The following is a 24,295-nucleotide window of genomic DNA, read 5'->3' on the forward strand; positions in this document are numbered from 1 at the left end:
GACTACTATATGAGAGACAGGCACTTGGAGAGAAGGTATTGAGCGGAGACAACATCGTGCATGCTTGAATATGACGTTGAAGCTGCTCGGCAAACGAGCATATAGCCACGATATGTGTCCCCTTTTGGTGCCCTTCGGCACTGATGATCGACGATTTCTCTTTCCTTCGTACCTTGTGTCGACCGCTATCTCGCGTGAACGTCAGACGCTAGAATCCAGTTGGGCTATGGACCACGGCTGATGCAAAAGGGTCAACTTGAGTAAGAAATTGAGTAATCAAACGGCTTGACGGCACCATCGGTCCCCCGTTAAGCGAGTTGTGAAACAGCGGCGGCCATATTCCTTCCCTCTGCCTGACCATTCAGACGCACAGTTTTGCCTCCGCGGCAACAACCTCGCCGATGCAGGGCCGGCCATCCTGCGTGAATCCATCCTGTCGCTTCTGGAATAATGGCACTATGCGGAGTTTCCCGGAAAAGTACGAAGAACGACCTAGTAGGGCCCTGGAGTGTTGTATGTAACTTCTAACATAAAGCGGGTTCTTTAAAGCGTGGCGATATGTCCGCTTCTTTCACTGAAGGCGACCTTTCTCCACTGGAAACTCTTGTGTTAGACTCGATTTAGGCATTGCTGGCATCAGATCCTATTCAGTATCACATACAGAACCTGTGTTCTTCACGGCGCAATGACAGCTCCAGCCATCTTGTGGGTCAACTACGACGCCCAAAATATGAAGACATTGCCACACCGACGCCGCGTCTTCTCACACATCCAGAACAACTATCGCAGCTGGGAGCGACAGGAGAGAGCCAGGGCCTTGCGTGCCTCTGCCAAGATCCCAGGAAGGCCCAAGCAGAAGGATGCAACGGTGAGTATAGATTCTGTCCTATTCCCAGGATGTCTGATGTTGGAATAGTACCGCACTGGCCCGCCCCATAATGACGCCTTGGTCGAAGGCATATCAAGAACCAAGCAGACTACAGACAGCAGTGACGAGGGTAGCCGTCTCATGCTTATGCAAGCTCGACGACGGGGCCAGGCCTTGTCTCCCGTCACGATTCTCAACAGAGGCAACTCCGACCCGTTTGGAGCCTGCGCAGTCCCCATTACCGGTGAAGAGAACAGCATCGTGGCTTTCTACCGAGATATCCTTGTGCCTGGGGCGTATCGGCTTGATCCCAAGTCCAAAAATAGTCTGGCAAGTGCTCGTGCCAAAGTAGACTGGGGGGTCTGCTCCGCCGGGTTACGGGATGAAGGCACCGCTCTGGCTTTCATTGGTAGCAACGCTTACCTCGTCGCAATATGTACCGGATCCGACACTCCTCGGGGACAGTCCCTGAAAAAGAAATCTTTGATCTGTCGTACCAAAAGCACTGCTGCGCTGCGGCAGAAACTGGCCCGCCTTTCCAAAATCGATGCATGGACATGGTGGCATATCTTCATGATCTGGGCTGCTGAGATTGCCGCAGAGAACGTGGCAGCGGCACAGATGCATGGCCACATGCTTAGCAAGTTGGTCGGCGAACATTTCGAGAAGGGCGGAGGCCTTTTCGACACGTTCGACGAGATGGGATTGACCATGATCGAGCTTTTATTTTTCTTCCTGTACGCAGACATGAACATGGCCTCACAGCTCCTGGTTCGCCCCGCTTTCGACGTTTACGAGTGGCTGCCGAAGACCTTCCAGCCCTTCCTGCGGGCCATTGAGCCTATCCTGGTCCCTGCGCCGTTGGATTTCTGTGATCTCGATCCGACAATTGACTCGGAAGAGATGTCGACCTGCATCAAGGACTGTCGCGAGATTTTTACACGATGGCGCCGGAGGTGGTCCAACGGTCTCCCCGCCAAATCGGCCTCGATGCACGTTGGCTGGGGCCAGTATAGATGGTGCATTGCTCTGGGGAGGCTGGTGAGCCGTTATTGCAGATTTAAGGAGCTCTCGGAATCCGCCTCAGGGCCGGAACTTGATTATAATTATGCTCAGCAGTACATGGCCCTTAGTGCCGTCAAGTGCTCAAGAGCTCTGCACCAGAACCACATCTGTGGCAAGAATATTTGGGCAGGGAACGTACTGGAAACATTGCGACCTCTGCTTGAAAAGAGCGAGCGGCCCAGAGACAGTCCTGCGTGGCAAAAATGGAAGAATGCGAGGCTGTGGGCTTTCTACGTCGGTGCCAGATATGAAGGACGCGAGCAGCAGCCGGCTTTGAGCAGCGACTTGTTTGATGGCTGGTTCCATGAGCAGTCTGCCCGTCAGGTCCATGATGTGGGACTTCTCACCTGGGATGATACTGTCCAGATTCTGAACGCGTTCCTCTTCGACTCCTCCGCTCAACAAGCGCAAAGGTCTTGGTTCCAAGAGACTATGAAATTGAAGGCTGCGTCTATTGCTGAGATTGGCGTGTCGGATAAAGTGGTCCTAGGTCGAGCCGAGTAGGAGGCAGCCTGGGCAAGGCTTCAAATAAACCAACGAAAACATATCTAAGTGGAATTCCGTCTTAGGCGCGTCCTCACATTTCTCTTGGGCGAGAAGCAAGATGACATTTGAACATAAAAATTGGGAGGGACGCTGAGTTCCAACTTAACGGAGAAGGGAAGTGCAGAAGTGGACGTATCTCGCTTTTGCTGACTGAGCTCGCTGAGCATTCAGCCTGATCGTGATTCTCAAAAGGTGCAACTTTGCCGAACAGGTCGATTGAACACCTTGTCGCAGTCTGTAGACCATCAACTCTCCGTCTCCAGACCTGATCATCCTGCGCGGGCGAAGCCATGCATCTCTTCAGACTGCTTGCGCTGACAGCGCTTTCCCTGACCGCTGCTGTCTCCGCAAAAAAGGCTGCCACGACAAGCAAATTCGACACGTACTTCGCCAAACAAGTCTCATCCGCACCTTTCGAACTCGACGAGAAAAGCTACAATGAGCTGACGGCCTCACCGCGGGACTACTCACTCGCTGTCCTACTGACCGCTCGAGATCCAAAATATGCATGTGGAATTTGTCGAGATTTCGATCCGGAATGGAGCATTTTGGGGAGAAGCTGGCAGAAGGGAGATCGACATGGGGACAAGAGGTTGCTTCTGAGCACGATCGATTTTGATCAGGGCAGGAATGTTTTCATGAAGGTCTGTTGATAGCAGTACATCTCCGGTGATGAGAACTCGTCACTGACCAGACATCTCATACAGCTCCAACTCCAAACCGCTCCTGTCCTCCTCTTGTTCCCTCCCACGGTGGGTGAGCATGCCAAACCGGACGGCTCACCACTCCGACTCGATTTTCTCGGTCCGCAAACGGCGGAAGGCGTCTACAGCTGGCTCCTGCGACACCTCCCAGCCGGCCACTATCCTCCAATCGTCCGACCCATCAACTATGCAAGAATTGGCGCCTCTCTGACCATAGCCTTGGGGCTGTTTACGTTTATCACAGTGGCATATCCCTACCTGATGCCGATTATTCAGAACCGCAATTTGTGGGCCGGAATCAGTTTGATCATGATCCTGCTCTTTACCAGCGGACATATGTTCAATCATATCCGCAGGGTACCCTACGTTGCTGGAAATGGGCGTGGTGGGATAAGTTACTTTGCTGGTGGATTTCAGAATCAGTACGGGATGGAGACACAGATTGTCGCTGCAATGTGTAAGTTGCTGTCCGATCCCGTGCGGCCAAGAAGGAGGATTCGAACACGGAACTTTGCTAATATTTCTCAAACATCAGATGCACTTCTTGCCTTCGCAACGATCAATCTCGCTCTCCGAGTGCCGCGGATTAAGGATCCCAAGACCCAGCAAGCAGCAGTCATAATCTGGGCAGCGGTTATTTTCGGGATGTACAGCTTCTTGATGAGCGTCTTTCGGGTCAAGAACGGGGGCTATCCGTTCTGGCTGCCACCGTTTTGATCATTGTTAGAGGATGCTAGGGTTGAAGGATGGAGTCAATCATGCAAGGGTTACGGGCGCCAAAAAAAAGTGAATATTTAGAAATACGGGGCTTAGGTTATTGATTGATAGAATTGAAAAATCTTCAACTGCTGAAAGCCTTGGCCATGATGGCTGCTCACTCTCCTGAATTTGTTCAGCCTCGAGTCCTCGAGCCTTGCGAGCTCGGCGCTTTCCCCAATATTTTATTTAGCGGAAAATGCGGAGTAGCCCAGAATCGAGTTTCCAGACTTTTTTGTTGTTGCTCGATTCGATAATTTGAAGGCAATTTGGTCTCGAGGGCCTTCTCCTGATGATTTTATAGCATATACTTGGAGACGAAGGACTGTTGTTGTCGGCGATTTCCTATATACTGTTTTTCATTCTTGCTTTTCTGGCCCTGCGGTTCATTATCAGCCATGGAAGACTTCTCCCAGTCCCGCGGGGACGACGACCTCTTCGACGACGAAATCATCCCCTTTGACAATCCACCCTCTCCAGAGAAAGTCACAACTCAGCTCGAGCAAGTCTCGCTGGAACCCTCTCCCGCTCCCGCTCCCGCTGCCATTCCCGCTGCCTTTCCCGCTCCCATTCCCGCTCCCATTCCCGCTCCGCCTGTCGGGGCTGAATCTTCACCAGCGTCTGAGCCCTCGCCGGTGAAACCAGCGACCCCGATCGAGCACCCGCTCCCCGGCTCCAAACTGAGACAGAGAGGCAGAGGTGGCCATGGTACTGGACAAGGAGAAGCGAGTAGAAAGATTGCTACTGGGCTGGAAGACTCGAAGTGGGCAGTGAAAGGCGCAGACGCTGGCCCTCCTGGCAGAGACACGAAGTCTACACGGCCACCCGCGTCCCGAGGTCAGCAAATTTCAGAGACAAGCACCATACCCTCTGAGCCAATACCTCAGCCGCATGGCGAAGACTCAACATTATCAGCGACCCCCGCCGCTCCCAGCAGCATACCCACTGGCCCGTCAAACACTGCCACCCGTACCCCCGCCGTGCGCGGGGACCGTCTCTCCACGGGCGGGGTCCGCCCTCCTAAACTCTCGGACGAAGAACTCACCGCCAAACTTGCCGCTGCAAAAGAACGGTCGCAGTCGCTTGCTGCCGCCCACGCGAGGGCCCAAGCGGACGCCGCAAACTTTGAAGAGAGAGAAAGACAAGCGAGGGAGAGGAGGGAGAGGGATATAAAGGACAGGAGAGTCATGGAGGGAGAGAGGGAGAGGAACCGGCTTAGGAAGATGGCGGGACAATTGGGGCGGGAGTGGGATCGGGACAAGGACGAACAACAGGCCAATGGGAGAGGAGGGAGGAGAGGGTATTCTGGCCCCGCTCCAGGAGAGGAGGATGATCTGAAGATGTATGAGTGGCATGAGGACCGGGGACGGGGGCGAGGGAGGGGAAGAGGAGAGGGAGGGGGCGCTGGAAGGGGTAGAGGTCGAGGTGGTCCTAGAGGAGCCGGGTTTGGCCATAACGGCGACGGCCACGCCCACCAGCTGCAGCCAGGTTGGTCTGTGGAAACCGATTTCCCTTCTCTACCTGGCTCCAATCCTGCTGTGAAAAAAGAGCCCGGCGGCGATATGAATACGATCCCAAATCCCACCGCCTCCAAACCGAGTCGCTCGGGCCTGGTCGATGGAGGAGGAGGAGCTGGAGGTGGTGGTGGTGATGGAGGAACCTGGGCCGAGCAAATGGAATCCAGCGAGCTCAATGAGGAAAATAAGAACAAGCCGCGGAACTTCTGGTAGGATAGCAGAGGGTTGCCCGTCGCCTCTGTCCCGTTGTACAGTTGTCGATTGTCATGTTACATACTACACACTACACAACACGCACTGCTACTATGTTCGTCATATATCGCGTATACACACCTATCCCAAGAGCCAATGCAGCGTACCAGATATCTTCAGTTCCCTATCTTTTACCTTTTAGTAGCTGCTGGTTGGAGACCAGTGAACGCAATGTACCGGGTACCTTGACTTGGTGCTTTGGAGAAGAAGCGTTAGATTTATAAGAATGCAGAGGAACATGGCGCGCATCGTAATATACGGTACATCGCATATCCCAAACCCGTGTCCCCGGTACCTCGTAACTGTTGTACCATTACACAATGCATTTCAGGGGTATCTCGTTGCGCTTTTCGTGGGTAAAGCATTTTCCCTTGTTTCCTCCCGTCTCGTCCTGTCTTTGTCCTGCGCCCTTCCCCTGCTACTCTTCCACCCCAGACAAACAGAGTATGCGGTGGTATCGGGTGGACAGAAACGTAAAGGAAAGAAAAAGCAAAGTGATAGGCTAGCTATCATTCCTAACCCCCGCCGAGACCATGTTTTTGCCGCGTCGATCTCAAATCCCAAGGTTCCCATTTCGCTATGCGTCGCAATGATGTTTCATGACCACGAATCCAGAAGGCACGTCGCCGACGGGAGGGGGAGAGGAGCGGTGTTTCTACCACCGGCCCCTCCCTCGTCCGCGAAATGCTCCGCCGCCCCTCCCGTAGCCGCCGCCGCCGCCGCCGCCTCCTCCTCCTCCTCGACCATATCCCCCTCCACCTCTGCCCCATCCACCACCGTCGCCATATCCTCCATCATCATAACCTCTCGGCCCAGTGGGACTGCCGCTCACATTCTCTTCCTGCGGTCTCACAGGGGGTGGTCCTCGTCCTTTAAGTTCTTTCTGTAACGTCTCGTGCGTCCGCCTCATCTGCGCGTAACCTAGGTGCATTTTCCCGTAGAAATGATCAGCCAATCGCCTATCATTGTCCAGTCTGGACAAATATGCGCCACAGACGTCGCAGACTTGTAGTTTCTGGTGCCCCGATGGGCCTGACGTGTCTGATAACGACTTCAGATCCCGCTCGGCTTGTTCTTTCGCTAGTTTGGCGGTCCGAACTTTGTGGAACTCGGTGCAGGCCAGACTCACCGAGCCCATTTCTGCGAGGCAATTGACTTCGAGGAGGCCTGTGTTTATCGTCTTGGTGAGATCCGATATGAGTTTGAGCAGATTGTTTGTCTGGCGTATTTCATCTGGCGTCTTCTCTAACCGCCGTTGTGCTTGGTCGATCCTTCTATTGCAATCATCAATGTATTTCTGCATATCTCGCATATAGTCGTATTCGAATCCGTATTTTTGTTTCTCTGTCGGGGGGAGGGCGTCGTATTCCATCTTCAGGTTCTCCGGGTGGGCCTTGGGGCAAGGACCTAGGTCTTGCTTTGTGTTTGTGAAGAGGTCGTGAGGGCATGTTCCAACCAGGTATGAACGGCAAACATTGGGCGAGTTGAGGGTGAGGTTTGCGGATTTGGAGGAGGAAGAGCCCATTCCCATGAACTGGTCGCCCATCAGCTGCTCCAGCAGCTTGCGCTGCTCGGCGGCCATGGTGAGGGAGATCCGAGATTTGGAGGGACTCTCTAACTTTTCTTGGTCTTTGCACGCTTGGAGTTTCGTCGGGATAGAATCGCAGCTGTCTGGTCGTCTGGTCGTCTGGTCGTCTGGTCGTGGTCTGTAGCAAGTGCTTGCAAGTGAATTCTAAGTCCGCAAATGCAGAGACAGAAGTGGTGGAGGAATCGGCTGAACTGCGGCAGAATTCTCGCAGCCACTTTTCACTCGGATTCACGAATCAGTGCTTGATCAGTGTCCTCTCTTGCGCTTGACTTGTTGTCAATGTATCTCAGCACAAACAGATTGCTTATAGCGATGCCGGCATGTCCCGGTTTCTGTTTCTTCTCTTCATCTCTGCGCTCCTGGCCTTGAGCGTTACCGCCTCAGATTACTATGAGCGATTGACTCTGACCCCTTTACCCCTCGGTTCTCTCCTCGCCTCGTTCGACTTCCGCAGCAATGAAAGTGCCACGGACTATGAAGCCCAGAATTTCAGATACTTCCCCCGCTCTCTGGGCCAGGCGTTGAGGCATGCCGACACGCAAGAACTACATCTGAGGTTTACCACAGGACGATGGGACCCGGAGACTTGGGGAGCGCGTCCATGGGACGGCACAAAAGAGGGTGGCACCGGAGTGGAGCTATGGGCATGGATAGAGGCAGACTCAGAAGAAGAAGCGTTTGCGAAGTGGACAACCTTGACACAATCGCTCTCTGGCTTGTTCTGCGCCTCGTTGAATTTCATCGATTCAACAAGGACCACTAAACCTGCCTTGTCCTTCCAGCCTTCAGGGAGATTCCAGAGTATGAGCCAGAAACTTCATTTCTTGCATGGGGTACTTCCGGGAGAAGTAGTGTGCACAGAGAATTTGACCCCCTTCCTGAAACTCCTGCCGTGCAAAGGCAAGGCGGGGATATCAAGCCTTCTGGATGGGCATAAGGTTTTCGACGCTTCATGGCAGAGCATGGCTATTGATGTTCGGCCAAAGTGCTCTACTGGGGTTGGCGAGCGCCAAATGGAGATCAGCCAGACCATTGACATTGTCCTCGACATTGAACGGTCCAAGCGGCCGCGAGACAATCCAATTCCCAGACCGATACCTCCAGAACAACTTGTCTGCGATGAGTCCAAGCCTTATCATTCGCACGATACTTGTTATCCTCGCGACATGGTGGATGAAATGCCGTGGTCTCTCAAGGATGTCTTTGGAAGGACTTTGGCTGGGACATGTCCTCTAGCGGATGACGAGGGTCCTGATTCAAAAGCTGTGTGCCTGAACGTGCCGCACGATCGAATGGTGTTAGTCAGCCATAGCGGGTTTGAAGTCAAATCCGAGCCAGGTCCTAATGAATCAAGGTGTTATTCGATAATGCCTTTCGAAGAATTCGATCTCGAAGTGCCCCGACAGCAATCTAGCACCAGAAAGCACGATCTGGGCCATGAGCTCCTTCGAGCAGAAAGGACCATGACCGGCCACGGCGCTGCACACGGTGGCATGCGCACCATCTTTACAAACCCATCCTCGACCGAGTCCGTTCAATTCGTCTATTTCGAGAGCCTGCCCTGGTTCATGCGCCCTTACATGCACACCCTCAAGGCTCAAATCACTCATTCATCCTCAACGCCTTTCGACACTTCCAGACTGGAGGAAGAAAAGATAATCATGGACATGTATTACCGGCCCGCAATCGACCGACATCGTGGCACGCAGCTCGAACTCCTCCTCACTGTCCCGCCCCTCACCACTGTCTCACTAACATACGCCTTTGAAAAATCGATCCTTCGCTATACAGAATATCCGCCGGACGCGAATCGCGGATTCAACATCCCCCCTGCGGTCATCCGCATCCTCTCGCCACAGCTCACTGATCCGGTCACAGGAAATGCAAGGGATGTGTATATTAGGACGACAAGCTTACTATTGCCATTGCCGACGCCGGATTTTTCGATGCCATACAATGTGATCATATTGACGAGTACCGTCATGGCGTTGGCGTTTGGCAGCATCTATAACTTGTTGGTGAGGAGGTTTGTTGGTGCTGATGAGGTTGGAGAAGGGAAATTACACGGCTTCATGAAGAGGGTAAGGGGTGTGGTACAAGGAATGGTTGTACGAGCCAAGGATCGATTACAGGGGAAAGGGAAAGTGGAATAGATATCAATTTTGTTTTCCATTGACACCTCGCTCTCATCAATGGGGTTTTTATCCAACACGTGCTTATCGTAGATATTATATCGAGAGGCGTGTGCTGGTTCTCAACGTCTCCTGCCCACACCTCCTTCAGCCCCCCGCCCTTCCATGCTCACAATCTCACCGATCCCCGCCTCTTCTTGCTCATCCTCCAACCTTCCGACCTCCTCACGACAATCCCACCACCTCTCCTCGGCCTGCTCAAAGGCCTTCTTCCTCAACTCCTTGATCGTCTGCTCAGCCGCCAACGCCGCCATCTCAGCCTTACCGCCGTACGATTGTTTCTCGATCAGGATCCGCTGCCAGTCTTCCGAGGTGCGGGCGTAGAAGTCCCGGAGCGATTCGAAGGGGCGCGGGAAGGGGCGGGAGTCCTGCGAGGCGAGGGTCTCTGGTTCGGTTTCGAGTTCCGTGGCGCGGAACAGGGGCGTTGTAGGGGCGGTGGACATTGAAGGCGAGCTGAAGATGGACACGGTGTCCCCCACTTTGCTCTCGACTTCTTCGTCCGTGTCCATGTCCATGTCTTCATCGTCGTCGTCCCCTTCTTCTTCGTCATCGTCTTCGTCCATCTCTTCATCGCTCTCTTGGCTGGTTACGTTCCAGTTGACGGGTTCGACGTAGTGTAACTCTTTCACGCCGTCAAGCTTGCCCAGGTCAACGGCGTAGAGGTCTGAGAAAGTGATCTCCACGTCCTTTTTCTCGAACGTGCCCCCAAATATGTACAATATGTCGTCCTGCACAGTAAGCTGCGCGTTGAAGCGAGGATGGGGCATTTCGAATCGAACAGGAAATACCCTTTTTGGGACCTCAGGCTCAGGTTCTTCCTGGTCCGTCACATTGATGTCGATGTCCTCGGCGGCCGATATTGAGCCCTTCGTCTCGAGAGCTGCGAGGTTGCGGAGTAGTTCTTCCTCATCTGCTTTGCCCCTATCACGACCTCCCCGCGTTGCGGCTTGGATTTGCTTCTTGGCCCCTCCGGCTTTCGGTCGTCTCAACGAAAGCGGAAAAAATCGATTTCGATCAATGTTCCAGATGAACATCTCGTCGAAGAACTCACTGTCGATGCCTTCCTCGCTGTCTTCGACATCGTGCACGCCTCCAAACATGACACCGCGTCCTTTGTGCGAGGACATTGTTACACCTGCGCGTGGCGGATTGGGCGCGTTGGCCGGCCGCTTCCGCCGTTCCCAACGCAGTGATGGAGGTGCACCGCTCGAGGCTTCTGGGGCTGGAGGAGTGATGCGGAGGAACCAGGTGTCTTGGTGCATGAGCGGCTTGAGAATATTGCGCACAGGGCCTGAAGACCCGCTCCCTTTACCGACCTGCTTTCCTCCACCACCAGCACTTGCGGATGTCGTCTTTATACGGGAGTAGCCTCCATACAGAACAGCGCCGGACTCGTGGGGCAGAAAGCTGAATGAGGAGCGAGGGTCAGGTCTCTGGGCTGCTGGCGGTAGTTTCATTTCATGCCATGTATTCTCCTTGCAGTCATATATCCACGTGTCATTCAAGTACCTCGTCTGCTGCGACGTATCCTGAAAGCCGCCGAAGAGAACAATATAGTTCTTGAAATATGTCATTCGGTGTCCGCTTCTAGCTGGTGGGCTTTTGCCTTTGGCCCTCGGTTCGAGTTTGGTCCATTCCCTCGATTCAGTGTCCAAATGCCAGAAGTCGTGATAATGGTAGAATTGATTCTGTTTCGGCGAAGAAAATTCACCTCCTGAAACGTATATCCCACCAGTGTTACCGCCCCGGCAGGCTGCATGCCCACTTCGCGGTAAAGGACTGTTTCCTGAGACTATCTGGTGCCACTCACCTTTATCGATGAGGTATACGAATAGGTCATTGTAAAAGGAGGCAGTACTCCCGTCATGATACTCGCCGCCGAATATGAACAACTCGTTCCTGTTGGATGGCGAGGCAACTATTGTACTGGACGACCTCGGACCAGGCGGGACACAGGGCTGTTCTGTGACCTTGAGATACTTGGCTTGCTCCTCAGCGTAGGCAGCTAAGATGGCGTCAAGGTCGCCGTTGTCGTCGCCATCCGAGTCGGCGTTCAGAGCCGCTGCTTTAGCACTTTTCTTTTTCTCGCCTTTTGCGGCTTTCTTCGATTGTTTTGCTGCCGCGCGGGCTTTTTGTTCAGCAGTTTTCGCCTTCTTACCCTTGACCATGTTGGCTTGCAAGGGGCCAGTTGGAGAAGCTAGTCTACCCTGGAGAAAAGCTTATCCCGGCATGCACAGCACCTCTGTGAAAGGGTTGTCGACTGCAGGCGACGCGTGTGTTGGTGCTTTGGTACAATTTATTAAGGGCTACTTTTCGAGCCGAGAAACTTGAATCACATGCTTCGGCGTTCCTTGGCGGCTTAGTCATCGCTTCCACCGCGTACGGCGCGTCCCTGCGAGCCTGGTCCCTTCAACGCGTCGTTGGCGGGGACTTTGGCATCCTCCAAGCTCGACTGGCGCAGACGCACAACATCTACCACAGCCATCCGCTACCAAAGTCCTGTATCTGCAGAACCGTTCTGGGGATACACCAAGATGAGACGGACCTATGACCAAGAATAATCTCAGCAACTCGCTCTCATGGCTCTTGCAGCACCCACACTCTTTTGGATCTCTGGAACACATATCTGTTATTGCTGATGTTGCGATTGGGTCCTACGATGAGTCGGAAGCAGCACACACGAACGATGAGATGGCAAGATTGCAGCTAGCACCACAGATTGCCCCGAGACCAAAACTGCATACTCAATTAAACCACGATCCTAATCCATTTCCCACCCCTGCTCCCTCGCGATCTTCAGACAACAAGCCGCAATCGAGTCCCCCAAAGCAGAAGCATGGAACGCCTTCCACATCTCGGCACGCGACCAAGCCGCGCACGCCCGTAACGAGCTTTGACGATATCAAGTTTGACGATTCCAAGGACATCCTCGACATCGACGAAATTGATCTTACTGGCGACATCACAACTTCTTCCTTCGGCGAATTTGGTCCGCCAATCCAGCTATGGAACGAAAGGTCAGCTTCTCGCATAGAGCCATCGCCGAAGAAGAAAGGAAAGAAGAGGAAGAGCGACGAGTATGAATCGGACCTGCTCTCGCCGCACTCAAGTCGGAAGTCAACAAAAGTGATCCAGCAACGGACAACTACGACGACATCTCCAATCCGCGGTAGCCAGACGCGCCTTATCGGAAAACGTCTCCAAGAAGAAGTTAATCTGACCCAAACAACAATCCGACCAAAGGCTGAGGCCTCAGAGCCAGACACCTCTCCAGATTCCTGTAGTGAAACGGTTGAGGGAGGTCGAGGTCACAAATGCAAAGTACCGGAAGATAGCCACCAACCGCAAGCTCCGGTGCGTTCTCAACGAACCCGTACGCAGCGGTCACAAAAGACCATTCATGACTCGGACGACGATGAAGACGTATCGCCTGTTCACAAGCTCGAATCCGATGCGTCGGGCTCAGCAATCCCCAAAGACCAAGGTGGTCTAGGTTTAGGCAATATGGTCACAAAAGGACATGACGTGGAAACTATTTTCCGCTCACCGGTTCGATCGCAACTATTGACGGTTGAAGGAGCGTCTGGGCCGTCGGATCCCGTCCAAGTTAGTACGACGCTGACGCCTCGGACGACGTCGAACCTCGGAGTAATGCTCAACAATAACGTTCCGACACCAAACCTGACCGGCGACCTGACATTGAAACAGAGAAAGCTGATCGATAGCTTTGTTATGGACGGTAAAGAGCAGCTACAGGGTCTTCTGCGACGGCTTGAGAACTCGAAAGAAGTTGTTGACAGACAAATCCTAGATGAGATGTGCGAACGGGGCGCTGCTTCCAACCACTTAAAGGAAAGGCGGAAGACAATAGGGGCCAAGATCACTGCAGCAACGCGACTTCAGGAAGAATCTGCCAACCTATCAAAACTTCGAAGCCAACGAGAACAGATGTTTGTTCAGCGAGAAGAAATTCACAAGGCGGGCCACATCGTTGATCCCGATGATGACGAAGATGTCTTGACATCACTGTGCGCAAAGATTTTCAAGGCGAAGAGTGAAATTGACTCGCGAGAACTCACAATCTTCACTCTTTTGGAACAGTTGGGAGTGTCGACATCCAGCAGAATGGAAGACCCTTCAAAGATAGACCGAGATCATCTGCTCTCCTCGAGTCCAGGGCTATCCGACCAGAAGGTCCTGGTTGCCTCAACACAAAAGGTACCTCAATCAACGTCAAAGAATGCGAATGGTGAGACCCCACGTGGTCTCTCTCACCTCTCGACGCAGTCGATTCGCCAAACTCCGTCGTTGAACCGGTACGACGCAGTTGACATAGCTATCAAGTCGTCAAACCGAAGTCCTTCTCCCTGTCGCGATTCTCCCAGAAGAACACAACTATCGGAGTACACAAAGACGCACCGTTCCACCCCTATAGGCTTAGACATTCCCGGCTCAAGTCGCGCGTTCGCAAATGTAGGTGCAGAAGCTAACATGGGAGACTTTTCAAGAACGATGGGTAGCCCAACGCGTGACTTTCCATTCGATGATGAGGATTTCGAGGATGGTCTAGATGACGAAGAAATGTACAAAGTTGCAGAGCAGTTCGAACAGAACCTGTCATCGATGACAACGGCTGACCGGAGTGAGCGCACTGCCCTGCGTGAGGTGAGCGACAACATCCGCAGAATTTCGCCTCAGAAACCTGCATCCAGATCGTCGGTACGGCCCTCACCCGCGGCGCTGATGCAATATCCATGGTCGAAAGAAGTGTATTCGACTCTAAGGAAAATATTTCATCTCCAAGAATTCCGCCACAATCAACTGGAAGCCATCAATGCGACATTGGGCGGCAAGGACGCCTTTGTGCTAATGCCTACCGGAGGAGGCAAATCTCTCTGCTATCAGTTGCCAGCTGTGGTACAGAGCGGGCGGACAGCAGGGGTGACTATCGTCGTCTCTCCCTTACTCAGCCTGATGCAGGATCAGGTGGATCATCTGCAAAAATTGCACATTCAGGCTGTTCTGGTCAATGGACAGACTTCGAATGAACATCGGAACTATATCCTCCAAGCCTTACGATCTAATGAGCCCGAGAAGTTCGTTCAGCTTCTGTACGTAACGCCTGAGATGCTCAACAAGAGCGAAGTATTCTTCAAAGTCTTTCTGGATCTGAACAAGAGGAGCCTTCTAGCACGCATTGTGATTGACGAGGCACACTGTGTCAGCCAGTGGGGACATGATTTTCGACCCGACTACAAGGCGGTGGGTGAAGTTCGCCGACGTTTCAAGAATGTGCCTGTGATGGCCTTGACCGCGACGGCGACGGAAAATGTGAAAGTGGACTGCATGCATAATCTAGGCATGGATGGCGCTGAGGTCTTCACGCAGAGCTTCAACAGACCGAACCTCACGTACGAGGTAAGGCCTAAGGGCAGCAAGCAAGCAGTGCTTGGAAGCATTGCACGTCTCATAGAAGAGTCTTACAAGGGACAGGCAGGAATCATCTATTGCCTGTCGCGCAGAACTTGTGAAGACGTTGCGAAGCAGCTCCAAGAAGAATATAATATTCGAGCCCGCCATTACCATGCTGGGCTCGATGCTGCAGAGCGGATCCATATCCAGAAAGAATGGCAAGCCGGAGTGTACAAAATCATTGTTGCCACGATCGCGTTTGGCATGGGGATCGACAAGCCCGATGTTCGATTTGTCGTTCATCACACTATTCCCAAAAGCCTCGAAGGTTACTACCAAGAGACAGGTCGAGCTGGGCGGGACGGTGGCAGAGCTGGGTGTTATCTCTACTACGGCTATGGCGATACGACCTCCATCAAGCGGATGATTGAGAAAGGCGACGGCGACTGGCAGCAAAAAGAGAGGCAGAAGCACCTGTTGCGCAATGTCGTTCAATTCTGCGAGAATCGCAGCGATTGTCGCAGACAGCAAGTGCTCGGATACTTCAATGAACACTTCAAGCGAGAAGATTGCAACGATACCTGCGACAATTGTAACTCGACCAGCACCTTCGAAACCCAAGACTTTTCCGAGCATGCGAAGAATGCAATTCGTATTGTTCAGCAAGTATCTCGTGAGCAAGTTACCCTGTTACACTGTGTGGATGTCTACCGTGGTGGCAAAAACAAGAAGATTTCTGAGCTCCAGCACACCAAACTTCGCGAATACGGGCTTGGGGCGGATTTAGCCAGAGGGGACGTGGAACGATTATTCTACCGGCTCATTAGTGAGGATGCTTTGGTAGAATATAACAAGGTCAACACTGCTGGCTTTGCTACGCAGTATGTCAAGCCGGGACCCAGAGCTCCCGAATTTGAGACTGGCCGAGTGACACTGAGTATGCAAGTTCTGGTCTCGCCGAGAGGTAAATCGAGACCTAAGGAAGGCGGTTTGAAGAGCAGAAAGAAAACACAACGGAACGGCGTCAAAGCCGCTGCTGACGATCATCCGGCGTCTACCAACGTTTCGTCGCCGTTGCAGCCTAGGTCTCGCAGGATTCCTCCCTGTGCGCAGGATGACGAGGATTCAGACGAAGAGTTTGTCGACGAATTAGAGGAAGAAGATGACGGCCACTATTTTGAATCGATGCCAGCTGTTGGCAATCGCCGGCCCACTAGAAATGCCAAAGTTGGACCTCCAATTACGACTGATGAAAGGACGGGACAACTGGACGAGGTGCACCAACATATACTTGATGACTTTGTCGAGAACGCAAAGAAGGAAATTAAGCGCATTCAGATCATGAATGGCCTACGGCAGACATCAGTATCGGATCTGATACTCCGCGAAATCGCGACTCAGTTCCCCCAGGATGAGAACGCGCTCCGAGACATTTGCAGGATGAATCCAGAAACCTTCCGAATGTTTGGGCCCGTCTTGCTGCGTCTGGCTAGATCCGCTTATAATGACTACAAGGCGATGAGGGAGGCAACAGGGGAAGATCTTGACGAACCTCACGACCGATCAATTGTGGAAATCAGCGACGACGAGGATGCAGATCAAGTGACTGAAAGCGATCGAGATTTCGATGCAACCGAGAGCAGTCACTACTTCGGTGTAGCTGACGATGTCAGCCATTTCAACGAGCAATGTAAGTTAGTGTGTTGCAGCGGACAATCTTCCAGCTACTGACAAATACCAAGTGTCCCAGACATCAGCATTCGAGACCAAACCTCAGAAGGTGGCATCGAAAAAGCGCAACTCTCGTCCCAGATCTGCTCCTTGGAACCGGCGGGGTTCGCGCGTCTCACAGCAGCGTGGTAGCGGGAGCTCCAGAGGAAGAACAACGGGCATGAAGGGGAAGAGAGTCAGCGGTGCCATTGCAAGGAAGGTCAAAAGCGGTTCCAGTGCGCGGACTAGCACCAGCAGTGCAGGCTTGCAAGAATCTGTGTATAAGAACAGCAAAGAAGCCTCATCCAGCCGGAGCCGTGGGGGGTATGCCGGTGCTGGTGCAGCAGGAAAGATTAGCATGATGCCGACCTGAAGGCACCAAGGATGGGTGCTGCTGAGCGAATGATCAAAGAAATGACCGGAAGATTCTCCCTCATAAAGCTGTGTCGTGGGACGTTGGGCGCGTTCCTTCCCAGACAAATCCCAGGGTATCCTCACCCCATCCTTCCTTCCTTCTTCGCCTTGTCCTTCGCCCTCTCGCTCCTTCCCAACAACCTCTATCCAATTCCTCCGGGCGCCTCCACCTTCTCCTTCTCGTCAATCGGCCAGACCTTCACTTCTGGATGGAAATCACCATCACCCTCTTCCCGGCATGACAACCCCCCCGTCGATGCGCTGATTGTCTTCTCTCGTCTGTCCGCCACCTCACCTCCTGCTCACATCGCTCTGTTTGTTCTTCTGCCATTTCTCACATCGCGCACCTCCAAGCACGCGAGACATTCGTCTGCGATGCCGCTTGAGGAGATCAGCCCCAACATCCAAAAAGATGCCACACAGAATGGCGTCAAACAGGACGAGTTGGCGACGGCGCCGTCGACCACGTCACTTCGCTCCAGTGCCGTGCAAAGCATGCTGAGAAACACGACGGAACTGGGAGACAGTGGCCCATTTGCCGTTCGCCCTTCACGCATCCCCCGTTCTGCTTCTCGCCTGCAGTCAACTAGACGCCGTACTGGCTCCTTGGATGCCTCATTCACTCCCCAGCTCGGACACCAACGATCCCCCCGAAGACGCTCCCACCGACACCACGGCCCTCGGCCGGCCCCATCGTCGTCAGCGTTGTCAGGTCGAGAGACCATCCATTCTGCCCAGACACCTTTGCGCCCAGGCCCGCGTTCAAAGAGAGTCGGGCATCGCCACAGATCGCAGTTTGCCCTCGGCCCCGGCGTTCCTGGCCATCCTCTTCACACGCACAGATCGCTGATCACTCTACGCAGTCAGCGAGACTTTCATAGCCTGCACTCCAGTTCTCCCATGATTGTCCACGGCCACAGACGCCGCCCTGGGTATCGGGCCTCCTCCCCCGCTCTAAGTGAGGCATACCCGTACAGATATGGTGCAAGACATGGCTACCCAAGAGTGGCAAGTGTTGGGACAGTTGCCTCATCCCCTGTCTCTTTGCATCATCTGCGGCCTGGTCCACCTGGGTACCCACCTGAGTTGAACAACTCTATCTCTTCCTTTGTCCGGTTGCCGTCACCGGCGGTTTCTTCCATGAATGGGTTGCCCGGTACCACTTATCCGCTGCAAAGAACGACTACCCCAATGTCCAACTCGCTCCAGAGTTTTCGGCCGGTCTGGAATCACAGTGCTGCCTCATCTCGAGGTTTGCCAAAATCTCCAACCGAGTCCACAACGCCTCACTATTATGACTATTCTGAGTCTTTTCTCGAGGAGGATTGCTTCTCGCCGCCGGACGACCCTTCTGCAGCCAGTCTTCCCTTCAATATGGACCAGACAATCCTAAACAACCTCCCTGCGCCGGAAGGCCGTCAGGCTCAATCCCCTTTTGGCACGGTCCCTGGGTCTGTCTTCCATCCGTCGGAGCTGCCGACTGGACATAACCGCCGTCCAAGTGAGCAATCAAAACAATCAAAATACAGCTACGCTGGCGTGATCCCGCCTCGAAAGTCGAGTCTCGGAGCCACCACTGCGCCGCCCATGAGGCCTGCCTCTGCCAATAAAAAGGTCAGAGACCCCCAATGCTTTTGCAATTCCTGAAGATGTCCTACGTAATCGTTCATCTGCTGATAGAATGTCCACCAGGCGAGTGAGAGGGTTAGTCCTGCCGATCATGACCACCTGGAGGGGCGGTCGAAAGATGAAAAGGACAATCCTCGGGCGTCAACCGCCTCACGTCGAACATGCGGCTCGACCCACTCAAGTGCATTCTTTCCAAACGCAAGTCGAAGCCCGCGAGATCTCACAACGCTCGCGGCTCGAGTGCACTCGCCTGTCTTTGACCACAAACCTTCCATCTCCGGGCTGATGGCGTACGGAGATCAGCATTGTGACAGAAATCACAGGCAAGCATTTAGTGACCTTCAACGGGTCCAATCTCAATGGGAATTGCCTTCATTCAATTTTCGACCATTTTCTTTCGGTTCTTACTCACCTGGGCTCAAGGAACGACCAAAGACATCTGCCGACGTCCGTTCGAAGGAGGGCCCCGAGATATTGTCGCCAATGCCCGAGCGCCCAATGTCATCGCAAAGTAGAAAGCGCTTCAGCCGTATTCTTGAAATTCCCGACAACTATGTCACCGACCGAGGAAAAGTACTCCATCACGTTCAAACTTTCTCCCGACTCGATGCTGTGGAAGAACATCCTGACCTGCAATCACTTGAGAGAGTTCTGTCGCCGCACCCGGAGGGTGAACCAATGATCGACCTTGCTGAGCAGAAAAACCGGTGGGAGCCTCCGGCAAGCGACCAGGCGGCCCCAAGTGCCAACGGGGATGCCAGTCAGATGACTATCAACGAGAGATCAACCATCGAGTCACTCTTGGATAGACATATTGAATGCTTAGGCTTGATTGACAACGGGATTGAGGGCTCGGGCAGTCCTCCTGAAACAGACAATCCTTCTGAGGATCCAATCGCTCCACCAGACAGTAGCGGAGAAAGCACCATAAGAGCACCGTCGATCATGCCGAGGATTCTCTCGCCATGGAATTTGAGGCCAACAACCTCGAGTTCGACTATTCAGCACTCGAGCCTCGCCAGTTCCGAGAGGCGTCGACTCATACCCCGACGTCTCTTTGCTAGTATGGATGCTAGATTGCCCCCTGGGGCAATTCTAGAAGATTATCAAGCCAATGGCACATCCATCTTGTCCTCCGCCAGCTCGAGAATTCGGGGACCCTCATCCGGCTGGCAGACACTCCAGTCAACCAGTGGACTGTTAACTTCAGAGTCAACCAAATCTGACCGGTCAAACACGAAAGGATCATTGACGTCGGGTGACATGGCTGACATTGACTCGGATCCTCCACGAGCGAGATTTAAAGTCAGGAGGCTCTCAGAATTGAGCTTAAGCCCCGAGACGGAGAGTGCCCTGCCGGTCAGGAGAGTCCAGAATGCGCTTCATCGCAGATCAAAAAGCGACATACATGCCAGACAGGCATCGCATCAGAGACGGCGGGCGCGGATAATGATGAAGTCCAGGAGGAAATCACAGAGTCTGGGACAACTGGTAGGCCTCGAACGGACGGGCGGGTTGATAGCAGACGAAGGCCGAGACGATGATTGGACGACGGAAGATTCGCCCGAAAGGAGGAGTGAGACGTCGCCAGTCGCTGGGTACGCCGAATTGAGTGCAGACTCAGTGATGGTGCAGCCGCCGACGACAGTATCTGAAGGTAGTGTTCTTGTATCGACGTCGATGCCTCGAAGATGGACCAGTATGCTGGCTGCGATGCCCGAGCCTGTCAAGAAGGGCATTGAGATTGTTCGAAAAGCATCAGTCCGGACTGTCCAATCCAACCGAAGCAACGCTAGCATTGTCGAGCCTCTGAACAGTACGCGATACAGTTCTCAAATACCACGTTTGGGGTCGGTGCCTCAGTTGGCCCCTCCAGAATTTGGACCGCCTCTAACGTCCTCCGATTTAAATCTCAGCCTACGGTTCCCCGATCCACCACAGCCGTTGTATCGACCCGCTCTACGTGAAGTTCAAAGCTTCTTCTCTGACGATAGTTCGGCCGCTTTGGCCCAGAGACAGTCCAACGCTATCAGGAAAAGATTCGACCTGCACAGTTTTCGAAGCGGTTTCACAAAATCATCCGGCTTGTTGGGAACCCGACATAGCTCTACCCAGCAAGAGAGCGGTAGCTTGAGAATGAGCCAATCATGTCAGATGAAAGTGCGGCAGTCATTTGAGTGTCCACATCCGGACTTGGGTGACACGATTCCGATGTCAGATTTTGCGTACAAGAAGCGGAAAGTGCTGGGCCGGTTCAAGGATTGGTGGAAACGACAATGCATGCAGAAGACCCTAGCTCTGGTGAGGAAGCAGAGCGGGCGGAACATGGGACACGGAGCTTTTGCATAAAGGGGCGTTCTTGGCCCGGACAGCAACAGGAGTATAGATACAAGGCACTGTTGGACCGATGTCCCAGGGGACAGAGGATTCGTATGGCGATATCATTGTATAATATGCATAATGTATCACTGGACAAGGGGAGAGAAAGTGGGCAACCAGATTTTGTGACATGGTCAATTTGCGACGAAGTCGTCTCCATAAAATTGTTTGAAGCATGAGCGCCGAAAGTCTGTCAATCTCCGTAACAAGCATTGGTTGACTGCTTTTGCTAGGATAAAGGCAAGATTCTTTTTGCAACTATCGGTTTCGGAGTCGACTCAGATGCGCATTCCCCGTAAGGCTTGCACCCAAAGAGCGAAACCTTGGATGTCGTCCTTGCATAGATCGCAGATAGGATCTGGCAGCTGGCCGTCTTCTTCCCCATGGACTTGCCTGAAGCAAGCAAGTGTGCGAAAACTTTTTAATCCATGATGAAAAAGATAAGAAGAAAAAAAATGTGGACGAGCAAGCCGGAGATCAGGAATCGGCCTGACGGCGGCTGCGCTCTTCGGTCACCGTTTTGTGCTTCGACGACAGCGGAACACAATACACAACACATACACGCGACCCGACGCAACGCAACGCACAACGCACGAATGAGGCACATGCCCATGACCTCCCTTTTCATCGCAGGATCGGATTTATTATTTCTGTTTTTTTGGCTTCTCCTTCGCGCGCATCGACTGCCCGTCCCGTCGCAACACGGCAGCGTGGTAAACAGCTGCTTTTCACGCGACCGACGAGGGAGAGTCGGCGGTGTAAAGCGCGTTTTTCTCGCGCCGGTGCTGGCAGGCGAGCCGAGACAAGGCGAGCCATGCAGCGTGGAGGATGATGGATTGCGTGTTTGTGGGGGTATGGTATGCCCTGTGGGTGTCCGGTGTTGAGTGTTGAGTGTTGATATAAGTGTTGGTGTTGGTTTCGCCGTTCATTTCAAGAATGTGCATCGCAGGGAGCATGAAGTTGAATCATGCGTCATGTCATGAACATTATTGAGATGTTGAAATCTCCCTCGGGAGAGCCATGTTGAATGATTCTTCGCGCCGTGTTTTATTTTCAGAGCAATTTTGGAACCAGGGCTAGCAATGTCCGCCAGTTGTGTCCTCAGCATTGGTCGTTGTAAGCTCCGCGGAGATGTTGAACCTTCTTTTCGAAAAACTCCCCCCAGGAATGTTGGATGCTTGAAGATTGTGACCCTCGTAAAGTTGACGTAGTTGGGTTCGTAGTCGGATGAGCCCATGAACACTTTTCGCTGCTCGGTGCTCTTTTTGGAAATGCCCTCAGATTCAATGAAAGTTGGGTCCTCGCATCGGGCGGTTGGACTGACTGATCGGGTTGCATAGGTTCTTGAGTGCGGCCGCACTTGAGAACCCTATGATGTTGTGCGATACTGGCCTGCGCATGGCACAGTAGCACGGGTTCCAAAGTTTTGTAGATTTCATTTGTATTGTGCTCGATGTTTGGAGCTGATAATGGGTTTCTTCCCTGAAGTCCCGAGGCTAGATCGAACCTTCTGTTCTTGCTTGTCTCTGGGCCTTTTCTTGGCCTCTGCGTGATGTGTCATCACAAGGTGGTCCCAGGGTGCAAGTAAGGCCGCAAGCTCTCGTGTCTCTTTGGGATGCCCAAGTCTATGGCTGATCAGGCCCATTGCTCGGGTCTTTCTCTCTGCCTCTGCACCTCCGTGTCAGAGAACAGAAAAACCGAGGTCGCTATACCAACCTGGTCTACTTTCTGCCGCCGCAGATCGACAGCAGAAATCACTCCTCCCGGCCTTCGTCAAGGCTGGTAGGTCAAATGTCCAAAACATCTTTGAGACGGTGATTGACGGAAAGCTCGTTGTCTCTTCCAGCGCTTTCTGGGAGACTAGGAATGGGATGCCTTCCTTTAGTGAGCCATAAGCCACCGTCTGTCTCCACTCAGGGAAGCTGCCCAGTGCGGAAAGTTGGCACGTGACTTGTCTCGGACTTGGGCTCGCAATTCTCGGGTCTATCTCTGAGACTACCAAAAAAGGTGCCGCACCAAGAAAGCATGCAGTTGAGCTGGCTGCTCAGTCCATTTCCTCAAGCAGGAGAGCGAGCAGATCGTTTCCTCACGTCCTCGTGATTCCAGAGGTTCCTTTCCTTGGCGGACCGGTACCAAACAGGAAGTTTCCTTGGTATCCCGTGGTTCCTGAGGTTTCCATGACGACGGATGAAGATTAGCCAGGCCGGCCAATACTTCTGTATCCTTTGGATCGTAATACCGCATTATAACAATACGTCGTGGAAGGGTGTGGCAAAACCTGTGATGCTAGGCACGCTTGCTGGGCAATCACCTGCAACCCAGAAAAGGATCACATCAACCACCGTCAAGCCGTACTAGCTAGCAGACCGCCTGACGAGCACAGCAAGGATCTAGGTCAACCCTTCTTCACCTCATCGGCCTGGTCTGCCCGCAACAACCAGCGCGCCTCTCTCAAACTTCAGGTCCACAACGTGCGAAGGGCGCACGCATGAATGCAATTCCCGTCATCACTCAAAAGAGCGCAGAACGGCACAACCACATCTGCCAGCCTGGCCAACGACCATTTGCAGGTCCAGGAATACTTACTGAGAAGCAAGCGGGCTCCACATGGAGGCGGGCGTTGTGAAGTTTACAACGGTTCTTCGTGACGAGATCGCAGGCGCAATCCGTCACTGCCAAACTGCCCGAGCCTTTCTCGGGCACTCCGCAAGTTAACCAAAAGCCAACCGCAGATAATCTCCTTCACCTGCCGAGGAAGGCAGGATGCCAGAAAGTCTGTACGCCAGCGGCTCCATGTGTTGAGAACCTTGCTGCATTCTCGACAATTGTGAGAGTTGCAGTTGTATCCTTCTTCTTGCCCAAAGTGGTGTCGGTTCTCGCAGCACGACATCGAATCCAAACCACCACAGAGTGAAATCGAGACCGATCCGACCAGTAACCAGCCCCAGCCACTGCCCGGCTTCGGCGGGCGCCCAAGCCGTAGGGTTCGATGCGTCGGATAGTTGCAATCTCTCGAAGACGTTGCGGGTTATGTACATGGGGACCCATAACGCGAACTCAATTAATGCCCGATGGATTTTGCACTCGACAACTGGATGCCGTCGGGAAAAGGCAGAGGAAGAGGAGGGGGCAGCAATGTACGAGGTAGGAAAGGAGGATAATGAGACGGGAAAAAGAGAAACGGCATGGGGATGGATTGAAGAGAACGAGTGAAGGACAGCGGACGGGCTCACAACCTGAGAGAGAACGAGAAGTGGGGGGAG

The 24,295-nt window shown here is 53.2% G+C and overlaps 8 protein-coding genes across 8 annotated transcripts; 6 read left to right on the top strand and 2 right to left on the bottom strand.

Moving 5' to 3' along the window:
• Positions 1 to 685: 685 nt before the first annotated feature.
• Positions 686 to 2,437, top strand: A1O5_00287 (uncharacterized protein; the record flags this gene model as incomplete). Its single annotated transcript, XM_007740907.1, has 2 exons — positions 686 to 868; positions 917 to 2,437. 2 exons carry the CDS (start codon positions 686 to 688, stop codon positions 2,435 to 2,437), a joined length of 1,704 nt encoding a protein of 567 aa, XP_007739097.1.
• A 332-nt stretch (positions 2,438 to 2,769) lies between these two features.
• A1O5_00288 (uncharacterized protein) lies at positions 2,770 to 3,900 on the top strand (the record flags this gene model as incomplete). The annotated part of the gene is made up of 3 exons (XM_007740908.1): positions 2,770 to 3,123; positions 3,187 to 3,640; positions 3,719 to 3,900. 3 exons carry the CDS (start codon positions 2,770 to 2,772, stop codon positions 3,898 to 3,900), a joined length of 990 nt encoding a protein of 329 aa, XP_007739098.1.
• A 437-nt stretch (positions 3,901 to 4,337) lies between these two features.
• Positions 4,338 to 5,669, top strand: A1O5_00289 (uncharacterized protein; the record flags this gene model as incomplete). Its single annotated transcript, XM_007740909.1, has 1 exon — positions 4,338 to 5,669. The coding sequence occupies one exon, from the start codon at positions 4,338 to 4,340 to the stop codon at positions 5,667 to 5,669; it is 1,332 nt and encodes a 443-aa protein (XP_007739099.1).
• A 694-nt stretch (positions 5,670 to 6,363) lies between these two features.
• On the bottom strand, positions 6,364 to 7,290 carry A1O5_00290 (uncharacterized protein; the record flags this gene model as incomplete). The annotated part of the gene is made up of 1 exon (XM_007740910.1): positions 6,364 to 7,290. One exon carries the CDS (start codon positions 7,288 to 7,290, stop codon positions 6,364 to 6,366), a length of 927 nt encoding a protein of 308 aa, XP_007739100.1.
• Positions 7,291 to 7,616: 326 nt separating this feature from the next.
• Positions 7,617 to 9,449, top strand: A1O5_00291 (phosphatidylinositol glycan, class T; the record flags this gene model as incomplete). The annotated part of the gene is made up of 1 exon (XM_007740911.1): positions 7,617 to 9,449. The coding sequence occupies one exon, from the start codon at positions 7,617 to 7,619 to the stop codon at positions 9,447 to 9,449; it is 1,833 nt and encodes a 610-aa protein (XP_007739101.1).
• A 101-nt stretch (positions 9,450 to 9,550) lies between these two features.
• Positions 9,551 to 11,656, bottom strand: A1O5_00292 (uncharacterized protein; the record flags this gene model as incomplete). The annotated part of the gene is made up of 1 exon (XM_007740912.1): positions 9,551 to 11,656. One exon carries the CDS (start codon positions 11,654 to 11,656, stop codon positions 9,551 to 9,553), a length of 2,106 nt encoding a protein of 701 aa, XP_007739102.1.
• A 379-nt stretch (positions 11,657 to 12,035) lies between these two features.
• On the top strand, positions 12,036 to 16,763 carry A1O5_00293 (uncharacterized protein; the record flags this gene model as incomplete). The annotated part of the gene is made up of 2 exons (XM_007740913.1): positions 12,036 to 16,590; positions 16,651 to 16,763. 2 exons carry the CDS (start codon positions 12,036 to 12,038, stop codon positions 16,761 to 16,763), a joined length of 4,668 nt encoding a protein of 1,555 aa, XP_007739103.1.
• Positions 16,764 to 19,136: 2,373 nt separating this feature from the next.
• Positions 19,137 to 21,002, top strand: A1O5_00294 (uncharacterized protein; the record flags this gene model as incomplete). The annotated part of the gene is made up of 1 exon (XM_007740914.1): positions 19,137 to 21,002. The coding sequence occupies one exon, from the start codon at positions 19,137 to 19,139 to the stop codon at positions 21,000 to 21,002; it is 1,866 nt and encodes a 621-aa protein (XP_007739104.1).
• Positions 21,003 to 24,295: the final 3,293 nt, after the last annotated feature.

Source organism: Cladophialophora psammophila, assembly GCF_000585535.1.
Source record: "Cladophialophora psammophila CBS 110553 chromosome Unknown aczJe-supercont1.1, whole genome shotgun sequence".
In the NCBI taxonomy this organism is placed as follows: Eukaryota; Fungi; Ascomycota; class Eurotiomycetes; order Chaetothyriales; family Herpotrichiellaceae; genus Cladophialophora; species Cladophialophora psammophila.